The sequence below is a fragment of the Leuciscus leuciscus genome (genome assembly GCF_965113295.1).
Source record: "Leuciscus leuciscus genome assembly, contig: HAP1_SCAFFOLD_336, whole genome shotgun sequence".
NCBI classification, from domain to species: Eukaryota; Metazoa; Chordata; class Actinopteri; order Cypriniformes; family Leuciscidae; genus Leuciscus; species Leuciscus leuciscus.
This window is the reverse complement of record NW_028118401.1, coordinates 43,486-65,370: the sequence shown is the minus strand read 5'-3', so window position 1 is coordinate 65,370 and position 21,885 is coordinate 43,486. Positions and strand designations below refer to the sequence as shown.

The 21,885-nt window shown below is 39.8% G+C and overlaps 1 protein-coding gene across 1 annotated transcript in view; it reads left to right on the top strand.

Moving 5' to 3' along the window:
• The window catches only part of LOC309491540 (protein NLRC3-like), a gene marked incomplete at its 5' end in the record, with an annotated part of 58,618 nt that overhangs the window by 4,610 nt on the left and 32,123 nt on the right, over positions 1-21,885 (top strand). The window contains 5 exons of the mRNA XM_082190602.1: positions 1,051-1,132; positions 2,962-3,053; positions 3,157-3,330; positions 3,434-3,607; positions 8,520-8,693. Of these exons, the coding sequence (XP_082046728.1) occupies positions 1,051-1,132; positions 2,962-3,053; positions 3,157-3,330; positions 3,434-3,607; positions 8,520-8,693 (696 nt within the window). The remainder of the gene's footprint in view (positions 1-1,050; positions 1,133-2,961; positions 3,054-3,156; positions 3,331-3,433; positions 3,608-8,519; positions 8,694-21,885) is intronic.

The window sequence follows — 21,885 nt, the reverse complement described above, 5'->3', positions numbered from 1 at the left end:
TACATATACCAAATAATAGTCGTTACATTACACACACGATTTGCTGTCCAATAATATTCAGGAAAAAAAAGAGTAAATATAAATCCATCAATGTGTGTGATGATATTAAATGCCAAAGTACCTCCATTATCAGGCATGTTGGGTCAGGCATCAGGCAAAAGTCAGCAACCTGAGTTTTACCAACTTTATTATTCCTAATTTTATCATAAATTAAAGAAACTGAAAATACTGGTTTTGATTTTATAAAGATATATAATTTTTTTTACTTTACTAGGTATGTACCGATATCACTTTTCCCAGAACAAGTTCAAATCCAATACTTTCTGGTACTTGCCGATACCAAGTACCGATACCTGTATTTTCACTGCATTTGTCATTTTTTTATGTATGGGGTAGAGAAACCAAAATAGCATAAATCATATTAGTTGGCCTAATTAGTCTATTACTCTCACTATTCTTTCTATTGCTCTATCATATGTTATCTTTGATTTAATAGCACAGCACATATTTAGAGCAGCTCCAGCTGAGACGCAGTGTTAAGGGCGCACGCTTTGGATGTTTGTGTTCATGAAAATTCTTGACTTGCAAAAGTCCTGTAATAATGTCGGGAACCACTCGTTATACATAAAGCAGGGAACAGTTCATGTTTTATTTAAATATACGATTTAGTTTTAATCCAAATGACACGTGTGCTGAGTGAATGATCAGCAATCAAGAGCATGCAACAGAAGTGTGCTCCTATATTATGTTTAATATTCCACTAATTAGGTATATTTACTTAATAGACAGCCTTCTTTTTTATTCCCATTATACTCTCTGTTGTCAGTGTTTCTTTGTCTACACACTCTGCCTATTATCGTTTTTTAGTATCAGAGCATTTCTTTGAGTACGAGTACACAAGCGCAGTATCGGGCCCGATAACGATACTGGTATCGGTATAAGTGCATCCCTATTGCTTACATCACTTTAGTCAAAGATTTTTCCAAATTATTATAAACCCTGCCTAAGAAGCATTACTATTGCATTATTTTTGTTTTGTTCTCTACACAGGCTACACAGCTGTAATCTCACTACTCAGTGTTGTGAGAGTTTGTCTTCAGCTCTTCAATCCTCAAACATCTTTCTGAGAGAGCTGGGGCCTCATGTATCAATCTTGCGTACGCACAAAAACGTTGCGTACGCCAGCTTTCACGCTCACGGTCGTATGTACTAACAGTGAAATTAACGCGAGAATGTGCGTTCCTCCACGCCAATTTAATGTCTGGCGTACGTACATTTCTCATTGTTTTTGTCCGTTGGCGACTCTTACAGGCAATGAAGTGAAGTTACAAACATTACACAACGAATTGTTCTACAAGTCTATCGCACCACCACCTGTGGGAAGCATTGCTATTAATTTGCAATTTATAAAATAATTGACATATATTGTCGAGCCTTATGGGAATATTCTATCAATTTTGCAATTAAGTAAGAACATATAAAAGCATATGCAAATTGATACAACCCTTAGTCTATGGCAATGGCAGCTTTGGTGTAATGTCCACCTTTATATCAGACCATTTCTTTTTAAGGTCATTTAGGGTAGACTGTGTACAGTTGAGACATGTGTACAGTTGAGACACCTTAACTTGCGTTCGCAGCAAGCACAAGTTGTGATTTTTACTGTGCACGTGCGTATTAGTGTCCTCTTTGATCGTGGGAAATTTGAACAACGGACGCATCTCCGATCCGAAGATATCGGGGAAAGATTTTTTTTTATGACGTTCACTTCACCATGCACTCTCCACAATGAATAGCTTATTATCCTTATGTGACTGTTAAACGTAACTGGTATCTCCACAAACGTTATTCTGTATTTCATGGTATTGTGTCATGCAAGGTAATTGCAAAATCTAGAGAAATGTGCGAGGTGGCCAGCGGGGGACAGTTGAGACACATATCTACTGTACCCCCGATAGAGTTCTATTAGGAAACACATTGTTTAGTTGTTCAGTGTTATGATAACAGTTTAAACGCCGTAATTAGCCAGCATAGGATGCAAATGAAAATAAAATTTGATATTTGTGATATTTAAACTGTGTATTGTTACATAATCTTGTTCCTGCTTTATACATTTTAACCAGTGCTAATTTAAATAAAATGAATGAATATAAATGGATGAATAAACAAAAATGTTGCCCAATTGTTATTTTCTTTATTTGTCTTTATTTTTTTATTTATTTACAATGAATGGTTAGTTACCTTTACATCATTAAAAATGGGGTGTCTCAACTGTACCATGCACTGTCTCAACTGTACCACATGATATGGGTACAGTTGAGACAAAGTTGAGACAAAAAGCACCTTATTTTTATGAGCTAATTGTGGAAAATATAAACTACTTGTGGGTATTATTGATTGATAATATCTTAGTCTACAAGGTAATGAAATGTCATGTGGCATGTCATGTGGAAATTCACTTCTTTTCAGTGTCTATTTTTGTGTGAAAAAATCAAAACGCAAAAAGTGTCTCAACTGTACTCAGTCTACTCTACAGTGCGACTTTCAGCATCAGCCAAACTCTCCCACTCATATTTTTTCCTTTTGTTATTAATTCCGGAGGACAAAGTTCCACTTTTTTTTTGTTTTTTTTTGTTTCTACCTCCGATAGTAGCACCTCCAATTCACTCTCTGTAAAGTTTCGTTTCTTGCCGCCATTTTCTTACTGCTTTCTTTTGCCAAAGTGGACTCATTACCATATTTAAATTAATTAAATTAAGGGAGGAGACTGGGTGGGGCGTTGTGCTCGTGCATGTGCGCTCAATTTTACGTTAACTGGGATGTACAAAGAGAATATGCGTGGGATCCTTCGTACGCAGAGATTCATACATCTGGGTTTTTTTGTGCGTACGCACATTTACAGCTTTGTCCGTACGCAATGTTTTAGTATGAATTCAACGCAAGTCTTTGTACATGAGGCCCCTGGACCTGAGTAACAATAACCTACAGGATTCAGGAGTGAAGCTTCTTTGTGATGGACTGAAGAGTCCAAACTGTCAGCTGGAGATACTGAGGTTTGAGTTAAAATACTTTATTTTTAAGCAATAAGGTAATTAATAAATATCACACTGCTAAGATTTACTCTGTATGCAATTACATTGTGTTTTTCTTCTTCAGATTTCCCACATGTAATCTCACTGCTCAGTGTTGTGAGAGTTTGTCGACAGTTCTTCAATCCTCAAACATCTTTCTGAGAGAGCTGGACCTGAGTAACAATGACCTGCAGGATTCTGGAGTGAAGCTTCTTTCTGATGGACTGAAGAGTCCAGACTGTCAGCTGAAGATACTGAGGTTTGAGTTAAAATACTTTATTTTATAGCAACAAGTTAATTATTAAATATCCCACTGCTAAGATTTATTCTGTATGCAATTACATTGTGTTTTTCTTCTTCAGATTTCCCACATGTAATCTCACTGCTCAGTGTTGTGAGAGTTTGTCTTCATTTCTACAATCCTCAAACATCTTTCTGAAAGAGCTGGACCTGAGTAACAATGACCTGCAGGATTCAGGAGTGAAGCTTCTTTCTGATGGACTGAAGAGTCCAAACTGTCAGCTGAAGATACTGAGGTAAATGTTTGTAAAATAATGAATGAAATACTATCACAATAAATTATTTTGTCACAAAATGTGACATCTGCTCTCAGTGGAATGCAAGAACAAGAGACAAAAACAACATTTGCAGGAATGGGATTTTTTCCATATTTATACAGATATCCATATTGTCAAGAGTTGAGAAGTATGACCCACGTGGACTGCATAAGTCTGAGAAAAATATTGTTGGGGATGGAGGGACTGTAGTAATAAGACCCACCATGTGTTGATGACCGTGAAATTGATTAACCTCTTGACATTGTCCCGCCCCCTGCCCTTGGGCTGACCTTGACCTCACATGACAGTGTCACCTTTGACCTTGTATCCTCCGGGGTTGGAAAGGACCTATGACCGTTGACTAATTGTCTCTCACACACACACACACACACACACACACACACACACACACACACACACACACACACACACACACACACACACACACACACACACACACACACACACACACACACACACACACACACACACACACACACACACACACACACACACACACACACACACACACATAATGCTAGCGCTGGTCACTGCCCCGGCACATTTGAAAGGCTGCACTGCATGGCACAATATAATGCAGGATCATAGTTATGCAGAGCCACAGGAGAAGGAATCCTCGTAGCCAAAAAGGAAAAATGTAATTTAAAAGGAAACGTGACCGGCGAATTCAAAACGAGGGTAAATATTGGGCTAGCTTTTCCCTGGTGGAAGGAGCTAATGAAGGAGAAAGACTTTGAAAGAGGTGCTGTGTGTGTGTGTTCAAAACAGCTTAGAAATTTTTTTTTTTTTTTTTTTTAAATGTAAAAATGCAGTTTTCTGTAAAGGTCGTGTTCAGGTGTACGGGATAGAATATGCAGTTACAGCACAAAAATCATTATGCCTATGGAAAGCCCACCCCATAAAAATTTAAACCCAACATGACAAAAATGCTGATTGAATCTTTTCATTTAAATGAGATTTAATATGACTAAGTATAGTTTTTTCTTTAAAATTTTTAAAGGAACACTCCACCGTTTTTTGAAATAGGGCTTATTCACCTTCTTTCCTACATTTAGATAGGTGGGCAAATGCATTTTTGTCTCAGTGCATGCATTGTTTTAGTTTGACAGGGTTGGCGCTAGCTTAGCTTAGCATAATGAATGGAATCCTTTGTTGCCAGCTAGCATGTCCTGAGTAAAAGTGATATAAAAAAAACAAAAAAACCCACCTAAATACTTCTTGTGGCCTGCGTATTCACAACAAGTACAAATAGCGATGCAGATTAACACTAGGCGATTTCCTATGCAGATTTTGACTTGGGACTATATTAGGGGGAAGCACAGGCTACTTGGGCGCAGAGATATCACGCCCAAGTAGCAGTGCTTCGCCTGTGCTTCCCCCTAATATAGTCCTTAATATATAAGTCAATATCTGCCTAGGAAATTGCCTAGTGTTAATCTGCATCGCTATTTGTACTTGTTGTGAATACGCAGGCCACAAGAAGTAATTAGGTAGGGTTTTTTTTTTTTTATATCACTTTTATTCAGGACATGCTAGCTGGCAACAAAGGATTCCATTCATTATGCTAAGCTAAGCTCACGCCGACCCTGTCAAACTAAAACAATGCATGCACTGAGACAAAAATGCATTTGCCCACCTATCTAAATGTGGGAAAGAAGGTGAATAAGCCCTATTTCAAACGGTGGAGTGTTCCTTTAACAGTCTAAAGTGTTTGAACAGACGTAGTTTAATACAAATTATACTTCAGGTCACCGTTAAACAAAATCATTACAGTAATCTTCTAAAAAATAAATAGAAGATACGAATAAATTAACTTTCAAGATTTCATTTAAACAATCTTTTCATTTTAAAAGATCATATTTAAACTTTTACGATTATGCTTTGAAATAAATTTAGTACAAACTAAACTTTGGCTCTGGAAAGGCATTAGCAGACTAACATTACATACGCTGTGACATGATGCACAGAGGCTCATCTGGTCTGTCACCCTATATCCTGAAGCCAACATTATTGTCAAGTTACTTCTTGCTCAGAATTAATTCGTTACATTTATATAGCACTTTTCTAGGTACTCAAAGCGCTTTACATGGAAGGGGGGAATCTCCTCAACCACCACCAATGTGCAGCATCCACTTGGATGATGCGACGGCAGCCATATTGCGCCAGAATGCCCACCACACACCAGCTTACTGGTGGAGAGGAGACAGTGATGAAGCCAATCAGTATATGGGGATGATTAGGAGGCCATGATGGACAGAGGCCAAGGGGCAAATTCGGCCAGGATGCCGGGGTTACACCCCTACTCTTTTTCGACGGACATCTTGGGATTTTTAATGACCACAGAGAGTCAGGACCTCGGTTTAACGTCTCATACGAAGGACGGTGCTCTTTGACAGTATAGTGTCCCCATCACTACACTGGGGTGTTAGGACCCACACAGACCACAGGGTGAGCCCCCCCTGCTGGCCTCACTAACACCTCTTCCAGCAGCAACCTGGTTTTCTCAGGAGGTCTCCCATCCAGGTACTAACCAGGCTCAACCCTGCTTAGCTTCAGTGAGCAACCAGTCTTGGGCTACAGGGTGATATGGCTGCTGGATGTACAAAGAAGATACGCTTGTGATGAGAAGTACCTTATAAGCAGCCTATCAGCCTGAGGCTTCACAGTTTCTAAATGTTTTTGTTTTGCTTAGTCCTGGTTAACATTCTAGCAGCAGCATTCTGAATAAGCTGCAGCTGTTTTACAGTCTTTTTTGGGAGTCCAGTTAATAGGCCATTACAGTAGTCAACCCTACTAGAGATAAAAGCATGGATGAGCTTCTCTTGGTCTTTTTTTAGACATCAAGCCTTTGATTCTAGATATATATTTTAAATGATAGAATGCTGTTTTGGTGACCGCTTTGATATGACTGTTAAATGTAAGATCTGAATCTATTACAACAGATTCTATTAATACTAGCAATAAATGTTTGAGACAATTGGATATGGCTTAGTATGAATTTTGAAGGTTGTGATGTAATTTTATAAACATGGCCGGATTTACCTCATATTGTGACATAGGCAAATTCAAATTGGGGCCCTCCACACCGCATGACCAAAACCGCTACTTTGAAAGGAAATGGGAAAAAAAAAAAACTTTAAAAAAACAATTAAACACTGATGTCAAATTTGATATTGTGGCTTTATATGTGATCATATTACTTGCACTATAAACTTTACCAAAATCAAGCTCAAATGAAGTTGGGAAGTTTTTGTCCAGTGAATGTTGTATTTTTTCGTCATTAGAATGGCTGTATCTGAGGCAGTCAGTCCGTCAAATTTTCATCAGCTTAAAGGTTATGAAGATTATTGTAGCTATGTGGCCGCTCGTTTTTTCCCTGTTTTTAACGATAGAGATGGGACGGAGTTAAGAGGTTTAACTGACAGTTTAAGGAGACAATGGAGTTACGAAAATTGGTCACAAGCTCTTTTTAATACCTCTTATTGGTTAAATATTTGCTTTAACTTATTGGTTAAAAGTAATTGTCTTACATAGTTTTGGCATTAGAGTGAAATGATAATAAAAAAATATATATATTTCTCCCCATTGTATTTGGGGAGATTCATGCATTCGCGTGAATGTGAAAGCAACACAGACTTGGGTGCGCGCTTGTTCAGGAAGTTTTAGCTGATGACGATGTATTTAGTTCAATAAAACACATGTAGGGGCTGATAGTGTTGATGATTTACCTTGGATACAGGCGAGAGTGAGCCTGCAGTGTATCGCACATAGGCAATCAGAGCAGCAAAATAATGGCAATCCACTGGGGATGGGCATTTTTCTAAAAAATGTATTCGAATATTTGGGCTCATAAAAAACAAATATTTAAATATTTATTTATTTAAATGTAGTTTAACAAGAAAGACAATATTTTTTAATCTTTATGTCAGTTAAATTACGTTTTAATCTTTTTTTAACCTTTCTGAAAAAGTTTATGATTAGCAAATATACACACAACAAGTTTACATCAGGCATGTGCAGAGGTAGGGCTCAACCTGCCCTTTTTGCCCTTACACTCCGAAGTGCCCTTTTTTTTGGTGGTGGTGTTTTTTGTTTTGTTTTGTTTTTTCAATAAATAAATGCTATTGGTCACCCTTTACATCTGTCTGTCTGTTTTACAAAAACTGACCTGATAACTCCACCCCCTCTATCTGATAACTCCGCCCCCTCTTTCTTGACTGAATGAACTGAAGCTCCGCAGCAGCCGCACAGCAGACAGCAGCTGTGCGGTAAATGCTATCACGCATGCTCAGTGCTACTGCTGAGTCTACTGCTAAGCTGAAAACTGCTGCAACCTGAATATATATACAAAACTAAAACGTCGAAGCATGTTTCCAGTACGTTCAATACGTTTCAACTGTTTTGATTAATACATTTTAAACATTTAATTGAAAACCTTGGTTATGTTTTTTTTACTTTGTGTCAACTTATTTAAAAATTGAATAAGCCGTTCCTGTAAAGATATTCCACCTTTAAAATAATCTACTGGTTTATTTAGAGTCGGAGTGACTGTCAGCCACGTCCAAAAGTGAGTAACTTTAGTAAATTGTGGATAAGTGCTGATTCAAGACACAAACTGTTTAGATTGATTCAGTCCGATTTGGTGAAGTGGTTCGACCAGTTCACCAAAAAAAAAAAAAAAGGGTTCAAAAGAAAGATTTGTTAACAAACCGGAGATCACTAGTCACTACTTGTGTTGTATTGTCATTAGCTCCTTGCAGTTTTCTGCTGAAACTATTTTTTTCACACAGTTACAAATAATACCTAATGAATGGCTGAAGTAGGTATAAATGTGCAAGTCATGAGGACTGTTGCTGTGTGTTTTTTATAGATTGTCTGGCTGTATGGTGACAGAGGAAGGATGTGGTTTTGTGTCTTCAGCTCTGAGTTCAAACCCCTCACACATGAGAGAGCTGGACCTGAGCTACAATCACCCAGGAGATTCAGGAGTCAATGAGCTCTCTGAAAAACTGGAGGATCCAAACTGCACACTGGAAAAACTCAAGTATGTGAAACAGGAATAGTTTTAGTTAAACCACTCCAAAAACAGCATTACCATCTTCACTTATTACAAACTAATTTGACTTCATTTCTTTCATACATTTACAAAAGTTCCAATTGATAATTAACAGAGGTTTAGCTCTAGTTATACTATTGAATGCTTCATTCTGATTGATTGATGAATGTGTGTAATTATTTTCCAGTAAACCCACACCTAAAGTATTTCCAGTCAAGTCTTGACCACATTACAGTTCCATATAACTTTGTCAAATGATTTCAGTAATGTCAGCCTTCACCTTACAAAAAAAAAAAAGACACTGACCAAACAAATAAATATAAAAAACAATTAGATAAAAATTGCAAACTATTTCCATGATTTTCCCACAAAATTACATTTTATTATCTATGGAATGTATGCTCTTTTCACACTGGATCTGATCAGCTTCACACAAAGGAGGCTTATTTTTTTCTTAACACAATGGTAACTTTCATCTAGGTTGTACACAACACAGCTTGTACATGGACTTTACAGGGATAATCTATTCACCATAGGTGCATGTATCCAGGTGTGTGTGGGTGTGGCACTACAATAGAAAGAGAATAAAGATATAAATTAACTCACATGTATCAAGTAGTATCCAAAGACATTATTTACATGATGTACTACTCAGGTTAAATGTTACAAAATAATTAAAATATGAAATATTATACCACCACTTAGTGGTGAGAATTGGTACATACATTCAAAACCAGAACTGCTCATGAGGTAATTTACATAAGCTGCACATAAGCATAAACATTTTGTATATAAACTTTAAAAAGACATTCAGTTACTATTATGTGTAACAGACACATGCAAAAATACAGTATTGGATTACAGAATATATATATATATATATATATATATTTTATGAAAATACAAGTGATGCATATCTGTAACGTTGCATGTAGGATAAACTCACGAGGAAGAAAGGAGAACATCAACTTTAAAGGGCACCTATTATGCTACTTTTTAGATGTAAAATAAGTCTCTGGTGTCCCCAGAGTGTGTATGTGAAGTTTTAGCTCAAAATACCCCACAGATAATTTTTCATAGCATGTTAACATTGCCACTTTTTGGGGGGGGGGGGGGGGCAAAAACCCGCCATTTTGTGTGTGCCCCTTTGTATTCAAGATTTTTTTCCCTTTCAAGAAGAGGGCAGAGCTTCAAGAGCTTCAAGAGCTCATGCTCCGGTGGCAACAAACAGGACAATCTCACACAATAAAATGTTAGAATCTGTACTAGCAGTGTTCAGTTTGAACTGGTGTCGGACAATGATGCCTACAGAAACAGATAATATATGCTGCATGGAGATAGAAAAGGTATAGTTTAATTACGGTTATAACTTACGTAGGGATCCACTGGAGGCAAGTTTGTAGAACCCAAGTGCAGTTTATTCAAAGATCCAAAACAAAGACTTGGCATGGCAAACCATGAAACATAGGACTCACCAACAGCAGTTACACAAACAAAATACAAGACAAAGACACATGACAAACATGAGGGCTTAAATACACACAAGACTAATGACAAGACAAGGTGAACAATGACAGACAATTAACCAATGACAACATGACACATCAGACAAGGGAACACATGGCAGGATCACATGACTAACAAGGAATCACATGACAAGGACATGAAACATGACTGAGATGAAACGAAACCAAAACAAGACGTGACAGATTTGTAACAAGAAATCTGTCACCTTGCTTTTATCCTCTACAAGCCTGTTGTAGCAGAGTAGACCTCATCCATATGATAGCCAAAACTTTACTTATCAGTTTTATGAAGTTCATTGTACATCACAGAAAAAGATGAAGTATCCGTTTTCACTCAAGAAAATCACTTTAAGAGCTGAATAAATCACAGTGCAAGAAGAGAGCATTAAAGTGTTATCCATAAACTCTCTCTCCCTTTCATTATCATCAACATCAAGAGCCATTTACCCTGCATTTTCACTAGAAATTTCAAACAACATGATTAAATTAATAAATAAGATAACTTTCAATTTTATTTGGAAGGGTAAATGCCATTATATCTGGAAAAATGACATGATTAAGAGTATTGAAGAGGGTGGCATGAATGTCATCGATTTTTTTGTGATGAATGGTGTACTAAAACTAAAATGGTTGAATTCCTTTGTGTGTCATAACGACTCTTTTTGGTTTAGCCTCCTGAATGCAATTTTCCAAAAAATGGGGGGAATTGATTTTATATTGCGGTCTGACTATGATTTAAACAGACTACCTGTAAAATTATCTGTTTTCCATCAGCAGGCTCTTTTGTACTGGAACCTAATGTTTAAACACAACTTTAAACCACATAATACACCTCTGTGGAACAACAGGAAGGTTATATATTCTAAATAATAGAGAATCCTTATTTTTAGGAACTTGTATGGAAAAAGGAATATGGGCATTAACACATTTGATGGATAATTTTGGTAATTTGTTGAATTACAGAGATTTTTGTGTTAAATTCTATTTCCAGTGCCCAATTAGAGAGTATAATAAAGTGTTAACCCTCTGGGGTCTGAGGTGTTTTTGGGGTCCTTGAGATGTTCTGACATGCCCTGACATTTGTGCTTTTTTCAGTTGCTTATAAACATATTAATGGCAAAGGTGTAATTACACTATTTAACACAAATAGGGCTACCCTAATATGTGAGCAACATGTATGTACATGTTTGTATTTTTGAGAGAATAATTTTTATGCATGGTTATTGAAAAAACTAAAAAAAGTTTGTAAAATAAGGCCACAAAACACATACTAAATATGTGTCCACAAGACTTCTGACTAATGGATGTTTGTTACGGGCGGACGGACACCACCCCTAACATAAATGGAGAGACGCACACAGAACAGCTCGTGTCCAACTTAAGGGGTATGTTTATTTAGTAGGTTGTTCAGAAACAGAGGCAGTAATACTGAGGCGGAACGCTTTTGTTTCCCGGGGTGGACTCCTAACGCTTCAACGACAGCACGGCAGTGCATAGACTCCTGGCTCAGGCTCTGTGTGCACCCCCAGGTGTGCTTCCGGAAAGCTTTTGTAGCTTCAGTATACGGCTGCGCTCAGGTGTGGCTCATCTGTAATTAAGAGCAGGGGAAACTCAAACACATAATTAGAACACAGCGGAGCTGAGGGACGTAACACCCCCACCCCGAAATGGTGACCTGTCGCCATACTCTAAACATAGGAAATACTTATTTTTACTCTAGCCTTCTGTGTTCAGCTTTCAGGTATCTGTATAGGCCTATGGAAACAAAATAGAATTTACAGGAATGTAGTACTTTGGTGTATAAGGTCAACTCATAGGCAATACACACTTATGTGTAAAAAAGAAAAAAAACATCGCTAGAGACTTATATTAGATTAGCAGGCTCAATAAACTAAAGTAAATCTCAGAGTAAATAACGAGTATATACGAGTATATATTAAAAAAAATTCATAAGAAAATTATTACTATTAAGCATCCACCCTAGACAACGCATCTGCGACAATATTGTCTACTCCTCGGATATGTACAATTTGGAGGTTAAACGGTTGAAGCAACAAACTCCAGCGCATTAACCTGCGGTTAGAATTGTACATGCGACTGAGGAACTTGAGTGGGTCATGGTCAGTATAGACCTTAACTGGATGTATGGTAGAACCCAAGTACACTTCGAAGTGTTGAATAGCCAATACTAGAGCCAAAGTCTCTTGCTCGATAGTGGAGTACCTTCGCTGGGCAGAATTAAACTTCCTTGAGAAGAAACTCACGGGATGATTTACATGGTCTGCACCTGACTGCAACAGTACGGCACCGGCGCCTACGTTGCTAGCGTCCACAGCAAGCTGAAACGGTCTGTTAAAATCTGGCGCAGCGAGCACGGGAGTTGTCAGTAAGAGAGCCTTGACGTTTTCGAATGCTCGGTTACAGGACTCCGTCCATTCAAACTTAGTTTTGGGGCTCAATAGGTTAGTGAGGGGACAAACCACAGTCGAAAAGTTCTTACAAAAACTGCGATAGTAGCCTACCATTCCTAAAAATCGGCGTAACGCACGCCGGTCGCAGGGCACAGGAAACTCCTGAATAGCGGCTACTTTAGCCATTACTGGCAAAACATGTCCTCTACCAACTATCCGCCCCAAGTAAGTGACAGTGGCTTTTCCGAATTCACATTTTGCTAGATTTATCGTGAGCTTCGCACTGGACAGTCTACGGAAAAGCTCTTGAAGTTGTGTCATGTGTTCGGACCAGTGTGTACTATATAGGACTATGTCGTCCAAATACGCCTCGCAATTTGCCATTCCAGCTAAAACAATATTTACTAAACGCTGGAATGTGGCAGGTGCATTCCGCATTCCGAAAGCCATAACCTTATAATTCATAAACGCATCGGGGGTCACAAAGGCTGATATCTGTTTTGCTCTTGGTGTAAGGGGCACCTGCCAGTAACCTTTTAGGAGGTCGATTTTAGTGACAAATGTAGCCGAGCCAACACGGTCCACACAGTCATCCATCCGCGGTAGTGGATAGCAGTCTGGCACAGTGATGGCATTAACACGCCTGTAGTCCGTGCAAAACCTGTAAGTGCCATCAGGTTTTCCAACTAAAAGGCACGGGGAACTCCAAGGACTAGAGCTAGGTTCAGCAATATTATTCTGTATCATGTACTCAACTTCCCGTTTCAGGATAGCTCGCTTTTCTGGGTTTACTCTATATGGGTGCTGTTTAATCGGGCCCTTATCACCCACGTCTATGTCATGTTCCAGAACGGTGGTCACAGTCGGAACATCTCCGAATAATTCAGGAAAATCATCTATCACAGACGATATGTCAGTTGCTTGAGAGGGTGTTAAATGTGGCAAATGATTTACAATACCGGACAGCATAGCGGAGTTTTTAAGTCGACCTTCAATCACGCACCGCGACGGAGGAGTCACCTCATCATCATCATCTACCAGTGAAGACGGCAACACGGGGACCTCGACAGGACCGGGTACGTTAAGGTCACACAAGCTATTTTTAACCTCTTCACGTGTATAATATGGTTTAAGCATATTTACATGACAGACGCGAGAATGTCTTCGTCTGTCTGGGGTCACAATTACATAATTCAGATCCGATATTTTTTTTTCAACAGTATATGGTCCACTGAATCGAGCTTGAAACACAGAACCGGGCACGGGTAAGAGAACCAACACTTGGTCTCCAGGTTTAAACGAACGGGCTCTGGCCTTGCGATCATACCATGTTTTCATGCTAGATTGGGTCTTCTCTAAATTCTCTCTAGCGAGTTCACGCGCTCTGTGTAGTCGGGTGTGAACGTCACTTATAAATTGTACTGCACTACGAGAGGTAGGCTTGCTCATCCATTGATCTTTAATGACGCTCAAAGGCGTGCGAACATCATGAGCAAACACTAGTTCTGCAGGGCTGAAACCAATTGACTCTTGCACGACTTCTCTAGATGCCATAAGCATCCAAGGAATCGCCTCTTCCCAGTCTGCACCCACCTCCAAACAATATGCACGCAGCATAGATTTTAGCGTCTGATGGTAACGTTCGAGAGCTCCTTGGCTCTCCGGATGGAACGCGCTAGAAATGCGGTGCTTAATTTGGAGCGACTTTAGGACTTGAGAGAAAACACGCGAAGTGAAATTGGTTCCTTGGTCCGTTTGAACGATTTTCGGTAGCCCCACAAAAGCAAAGAATTTTAATAGAGCCCTGGACACAATTCTAGCAGTGATTTTTCTCAGAGGCACCGCCTCTGGGAAACGAGTAGCAGTACACATGATTGTTAGTAGATACTGATATCCACTTTTCGACCGTGGAAGAGGACCGACACAGTCTATGATTATTTTCTCAAAAGGCTCACCTACGGCAGGTATGGGGTACAACGGTGCAGGTGGAATTATCTGGTTTGGTTTACCACTAACCTGACAGACATGGCACGTCTTACAATACTGCCGCACATCACGCTTCAGCCCCGGCCAGAAAAAGTGACGAAGAACACGGTTGAATGTTTTAGTCACACCTAAGTGACCAGAAACATAATCATGCGCGACACTCAGAATTGCACGTCTATTTTCAGTCGGCATAACGATTTGTTCAATGTCATTCCATTCATTACTTTTGTGAGGCGTCCACTTCCGCATAAGTAAGCCATCTCTGACAAAGAAAACAGAACTCTCGCTGGCACGGTCTGAAACAGATTGAATTGTATTATAACATGAAACAAGAGTAGGGTCTTTTTGTTGAGCACTAATGAGTTTCTCTAAAGATAACGAAATATCTGGTTCTATGGTTTTTCCTCCGTTCCTCACATGTACAGGACTACTGCTGCACGGAGCGGAAGTGGGTTCAAGGAGCCTCTCACACTCCGCAGGGTGAGCAACGAAACTGTCACTTAGGTCGATGTCAAGGGGAGGTACTGTATCCCTCATCCTTCGAGTCTGCGACCTAGTGACAACACTGGTGGGAAAAACTTCTGGGAATTTTTGTGCGCACTCATCGGGGCACTCTTGAATGAGCGGCACAGACACAACCTCCGGTGGGACATCGCCACGGCTCCATACGTTTCCACCGGCTAGGTCATTGCCAAGGAGAAACGTGACACCGGGGATTGGCAAAGAGTCTTGAACACCAACAACCACATCACCACACACCAAATCTGAATCAAGACGCACGCAATGTAACGGCACATCAAGAAAACCCATCTCGATTCCTCGAACAAGGACACTACTACCAGTTGCAGTCTTTTCAGACAACGGCAACAAGCCGCGAAGGAGTAAAGACTGTGCAGCTCCCGTATCACGCAAGATGCGCACAGCGACAGCCTCCTCACCAGGCACAGATACGGTCCCATTCGTCAGGAAGGGCTCGTACATGGACTGGGGTTTTTCTGTTTTTAACTCTGCACGAAGGACAGGTGACATTTTCTTCGAAGAACTAACGAGACCCATTGGCTTCGTAGACTGTTTTTTTTTTTATATTAAACAGTCTGCCACAACATGCCCGGGCTTTTTACAATAAAAACAGTGTCTGTCTTCTTGCTTTACTGCATTCTTTTTCGTATCTACATCAGTGGTCGTAGAGGGGTTAACTCTTAAGCGAAAACGTTCCCTGGCGATGTTATGCGTTAAGACATATTCGTCCGCAAGTATAGCAGCTTCAGAAAGAGACTCGGCCTTCTGCTCAGCTAAATAGGTTGCCACAGCGGTTGGCAGGCAGTTCTTAAATTCTTCTAAAATAATTAGTTCACGCAATTTCTCCTGACTATCAACACGCTGTGATGAGCACCAACGATCAAACAGGGCTGCTTTATCTCGACCAAATTCAACAAAAGTTTGACGCTCCGTTTTTTTAAAGTTCCTAAACTTCTGTCGGTATGCTTCAGGGACCAGCTGATAGCACCTCAGAACTGACGCTTTCACAACATCATAGTCACCGCTCTGCTCCACTGTTAGCGACGAGTAAACCTCCTGCGCCCGTCCCACTAAAACGCATTGCAGGAGGAATGCCCATGCAGTTTTCGGCCAATTTAAATTAGTCGCGACACGCTCAAAGTGGGGAAAATATTTTTCCACATCTCTTTCCACAAAAGGGGGCACAAGTCGGATGTGGCGAGTGACATCAAATGAATTAGGGTCAGAAGGAGCGACACCTTCCCTCTGAGCCGCGATTTCTAACTTTCTCAACGCGAGTCGGTTTTCAAGTTCATGCTCACGGGCCTGTGCTTGCATGCGCTCACGGTCGAACTCAATTTCCTTCTCTCTGATACCTAACTCTCTCAACCGAATCTGCAGCTGTAATGCTTCTGTAGACACGGAGGATTGTTTCTCTGCAGGCAGAATGCCCTTACTAACCAAAGCAGCTTGTAAGACGGTCTTGATTGTATCTTTGGTGCGCTTTTCAGCAGAAGTGAGCTCAACCTCGTAAGTTGCAGCCAAATTCAGTAACTGCTCTTTCGAAAATTTCAAAAATAACTCGATAGAGGGTTCTTTAACGAATGCTTCCTCTGTTGCCATTTTAACGCGTAATTTTTAAAGTGCTTGTTAACGTTTAATTTTAAAGGTAAAGACAGTTAAAGCGCGCACAAAATTTAAATTACAAAAACTACAAATAAACACTCACCAAAGCAGTTTAACTGCGACAAAGCTACGAGGTAGCGAATATCTAAAGTGGTCAAACGAAAAGCACAATATAGGCTACAAACGACCACGAATTTTAATTTCCACCCCCAAATTAATCAATACGCTAGTACAATCAGAATTCCAGCGCTCACTAAATAGGCGATATGCCACAAATTATCACAAGCTATACAACTAAACTAAAAGGTATTCTGATAGGCAAAAATTTTGTCCAACTTCTCTAACTAACTACACAAAAACCAAAACCAAATCCTAAATACCTACGCAATCTTCAGTGGCTTACTCAGCTCGAGGCATCTCCTACGTGCCCCCTCCTGAGATATCCACCAAAATAAAATAAACATCGACTAAACAAAGGAACAGACAATCATAATTGCTCACCAGAATACTCACCAAAATGTTGTAGCGATCAGAAGTTCCGCAATTAACACTAAAGTCCGATTTAATCAAACTATTAATCTCGGACGAGCCTCCACTATGTTACGGGCGGACGGACACCACCCCTAACATAAATGGAGAGACGCACACAGAACAGCTCGTGTCCAACTTAAGGGGTATGTTTATTTAGTAGGTTGTTCAGAAACAGAGGCAGTAATACTGAGGCGGAACGCTTTTGTTTCCCGGGGTGGACTCCTAACGCTTCAACGACAGCACGGCAGTGCATAGACTCCTGGCTCAGGCTCTGTGTGCACCCCCAGGTGTGCTTCCGGAAAGCTTTTGTAGCTTCAGTATACGGCTGCGCTCAGGTGTGGCTCATCTGTAATTAAGAGCAGGGGAAACTCAAACACATAATTAGAACACAGCGGAGCTGAGGGACGTAACAATGTTGTTGCCTAGAGTTTTTGCTTCAAAATTATCTGAAAATCTAGCCTGGCAAGCCAGACCTACATCAAGATGTTAGGTCTGGCAACTCACCATTGGCACGGCTCAATCCGAGGGGCGGGACAAACGGTTGTCTTTCAAATTCCCTCTGCACACAATAGAATAGCTACAACCAACCAGAGCATTTGCCCACCAGCGGAGCTAGTTGTTAGATTAAACTTTTGCGTATCTGGTCGGCAAAACTACAAACACATCTTCCTTTTTTAAGAAAGACTTAAAGGTAGGGTCGGCAGTTTTTTTCTAAACATTTTTTTTTCCAAATTTGTTTAAACTTTATTTATATACCAATACATAATTAAACTGTAAGTACTCTGAAAAAGAAAGTATAAAAATCGAGTGTCTGTAGTCCTCTCAGGGCGCAATAAACACAGCTACTTATTTCCATTCGGAACGAATGAAATAATTGGCTGGGCGACTGTCACTCTCCCTCGCTACCATGGCTACCACCCCTGCCGCTACAGGAGCCGCCCACATGCGCACACCCGTTTGACTCAAGGAGAGGAAGAGGCACGGAGAGAGGCACGGAAGCTAGGAAGAATCACAATTATGGCAGAGAAAGAGCAGTCAAAATTCACAGTACCTGCATATACAGTCAGCCAAGGCAAAAAAAGGAACTAGTAAGGTAGAAAGGTAGGCTACTTGTCTCCGGAGTGTAACGTTAGTCCTCATCAGAGCCAACAGTGCTTTCATCGTGGAAGCTCTTACATGCAAAACACTGTATATCGTCGCTGTCGGGCGGAAACCTCGTATGTCCAAATTTGGTCAATTTCATATTTTTTCACAAATCGATGCTATTGGTCAGTCCCCACGTGGTTCTGTTATTTTTACAAATTATTAACCAATCTAAAGTGTTGAAAATAGCTTGAGAGCAAATCTCGTAACTCCATTGGACACTTCAACTGTCTGAGAATCCTCGTAACTCCACCTCTTCTTCACTCCACGGCGGGCGGGAGCCTCGCGGCATTTTGTCTCCTCAGGATGAAACTCGCAACGATTAAGAAACCCTCGTCGAGCAACACGTAAAGCAAGCCTTAACTCTGATTTTATCTGTGTTAAACTATGATATCAGTTATTGATGCATTTTAAATGTCTACGTATTATTAGGCTTATTATTAGGCTTATTATACTTGTGCATTGAAGTTTTAAAATGTATCTAATATTATAAATGTATCTAATATTATACTTGAATTGAATTAAATGTTTTGGATACCAGCTTTAAATGATTGTTTTTATTATTATTTTACTGACTCGAAGTTGGCACTGTGCATGTAAAATACCCCAAGTAGCAGGTTTTATTTATGGGAGAAAAAGGGTCTGTCTACTGGTGCCAGTAAGTTAAGCCTATTTTTGCATAACTCTGTCTGTTTTTTAGACAATAACGAGTGAAAATAGTTAGGTTAGATACATTTGAGTTGGCTTGTTTTGTTAAAAATCGATAGCTGTAATGCTTCGGTGCTGAAGGAAGCCCGTGAGCCACGGAGGTAAGTTTGCGTGCAGATTAGGCAAATTTCCACCTATTAGACAACGTTAGTCAGCTCATCATTTTTTGTTCTGCTTCACTTATAGCTCTTAAACCTTTAAAATGGAGTTTAGGAAGATGTATGTAACCACGGTCGTTAGCTTTGATTAACTATTGAAGCCTTTTCTCTTGTCAAAAGGCTAAACGCGACCGCCGATTTTGTTTGCATGCAGATTAATTTCCGCCTATTTTAGACAGCCTAATATTTTGTTATTGCATCACTCATATCTCTTAAACGTTTAAAATGGAGTTTAGGAAGATGTATGTAACCACAATCATTAGATTTGAATAGCTCTTAAAGCCTTATCTCTTATCAAAAGGCTGAACGCGACCGCAGACTGTTATGAACACTGCTGGCAGCAGCGACGTCTGTGTCCGTACCATTCTAATCAATGACAGCGTAACCTCGTATCTCCCCGCTCCCAAGTCATAAATCTCGTATCTCCGATTAAACATGATTTTAGGGAAATGTTGTGTTAATGTTGGTATACAACAGTATATGATAGCAATATAAGGTATAATACCAACTTTAACGATACAATGTTTAATAACTAAAAAAATATGCAGTTTTTTTAATTTCCTGAAAAATAATGGTTTTGGAGATACGAGGATTCCGCCCGACAGCGACGATATGTTATGAATGTTACACGAAATTCACCTTCATCACAGTGTAACTGATGGTAATGGGAAAACGTGTATCAGTGCAACCTGTTGTTAGCTTTGCCTTATGTTACTAGCTCGTTACCGAATCAAACTCAATATATTTTAAACTTTACCAGTATCGATATGCTAGCTTGTATGGAAGTAAAATAATTCCAAATGTTTTTGAAATAAAAAGCCTGTTGAATTGCACTACTTGAAAAAAAAAATAGGCATTGCATTAACCATGGTTGCATTTTAATGCATTGTATTTTTAGGGCTTGCATTTTTATGGGCTGAAATTCAACATGGTTGAATATTTAAGCTGTGAATATTTCAATTAAAAACATTTCAAACACATTTTCATTATTAAAAATTCAATAATCCATATTCACCTTTCATATTTCACTTCCAAAATATTTTTAAAAATACAACCTATAATATTCAACAGGCATTTTTCGGTCCACTTTATTTCGCTTTGAAAATTCGTTTTCACAAATTCAGTGGTTCAAATTCTACAGAAAATACTACAATGACATCGACTGCAGGAAAAGAAGTAGATTACCGAGCATACTCTCCATCTGCTGTTAGTCGACCTCACCAGCAGGGGGTGCAAGCGCGTGTTGTTGATGAAGACCAGCAACAGTTAGAGCAAGCCATTCATTCATAAAACTCATTCACACCAATGTAAGTGTATTTGTGATTATTATGACAGCTGTTTTATGTTAAATTCAGTGTCTTCATGGTTACTTTTCCTGTGTAGCCTACATGCATCTTTCTCTACCGTGAACGAGATTATAATGTTATTCCCTGATGTGGACAGATCCAATGTTACATTTGAGGTTGACATATATTTCTCTTGGTTGTTTAGTTGCCTTAACTTTATATTGTGGCGATGTGCTGCATGCAGGATATAGGGTTTCCCTCAATACTTAAGGATTTCCCTGCTGGACATATAAAACGCTTAAAGGGATAGTTCGCCCAAAAATGATATTTAAGCCATGATTTACTCACCCTCAAGCCGTTCGAGATGCATATGTCAATCTTTTTTCAGACGAACACATTTTCAGTTATTTTAGAAAATGTCTTAGATCTTTCAGTGGTTATAATGTGAGGCAATGGGGTCCAGCTGCTTCAAGTCCGAGAATGTGCATGCATCCTTCACAAAAATAATCCACCCGGCTCCAGGGGGATAAACGAAGGCCTTCCGAGGGTAATCCGTGCGGTTTTGTCGTAAAAATGTACATATTTAAAACTTTATAAACAAAAATAACTGGCTTCCGGTGGCGGTTGGTGCGCGTTCATGGAGATGGATGCTGGCGTATGACGTAGGACGTAGCGTAGGAAGCGTCGTGACGTAGAACGAACGTGACAGCGCAGCCAGAGAGCAGAGCAAAACAAAACTCTACGTTCGTTCTACGTCACGACGCTTCCTACGCTACGTCCTACGTCATACGCCAGCATCCATCTCCATGAACGCGCACCAACCGCCACCGGAAGCCAGTTATTTTCGTTTATAAAGTTTTAAATATGTACATTTTTACGACAAAACCGCACGGATTACCCTCGGAAGGCCTTCGTTTATCCCCCTGGAGCCGGGTGGATTATTTTTGTGAAGGATGCATGCACATTCTCGGACTTGAAGCAGCTGGACCCCATTGCCTCACATTATAACCACTGAAAGATCTAAGACATTTTCTAAAATAACTGAAAATGTGTTCGTCTGAAAAAAGATTGACATATGCATCTCGAACGGCTTGAGGGTGAGTAAATCATGGCTTAAATATCATTTTTGGGCGAACTATCCCTTTAACGTAGCTTAATGGACTAATTACATAAAAGACCAAACTCGCAGGCAAGCAGATGGACTCAGAATAACGCACAAAGCTTAATGCTGAGCATTTCCCGTTGATAGACTGGCATAAAGTTGGCTTGACGTTGGACATTCGCACATTTAGGGACCGTCTCTAAAG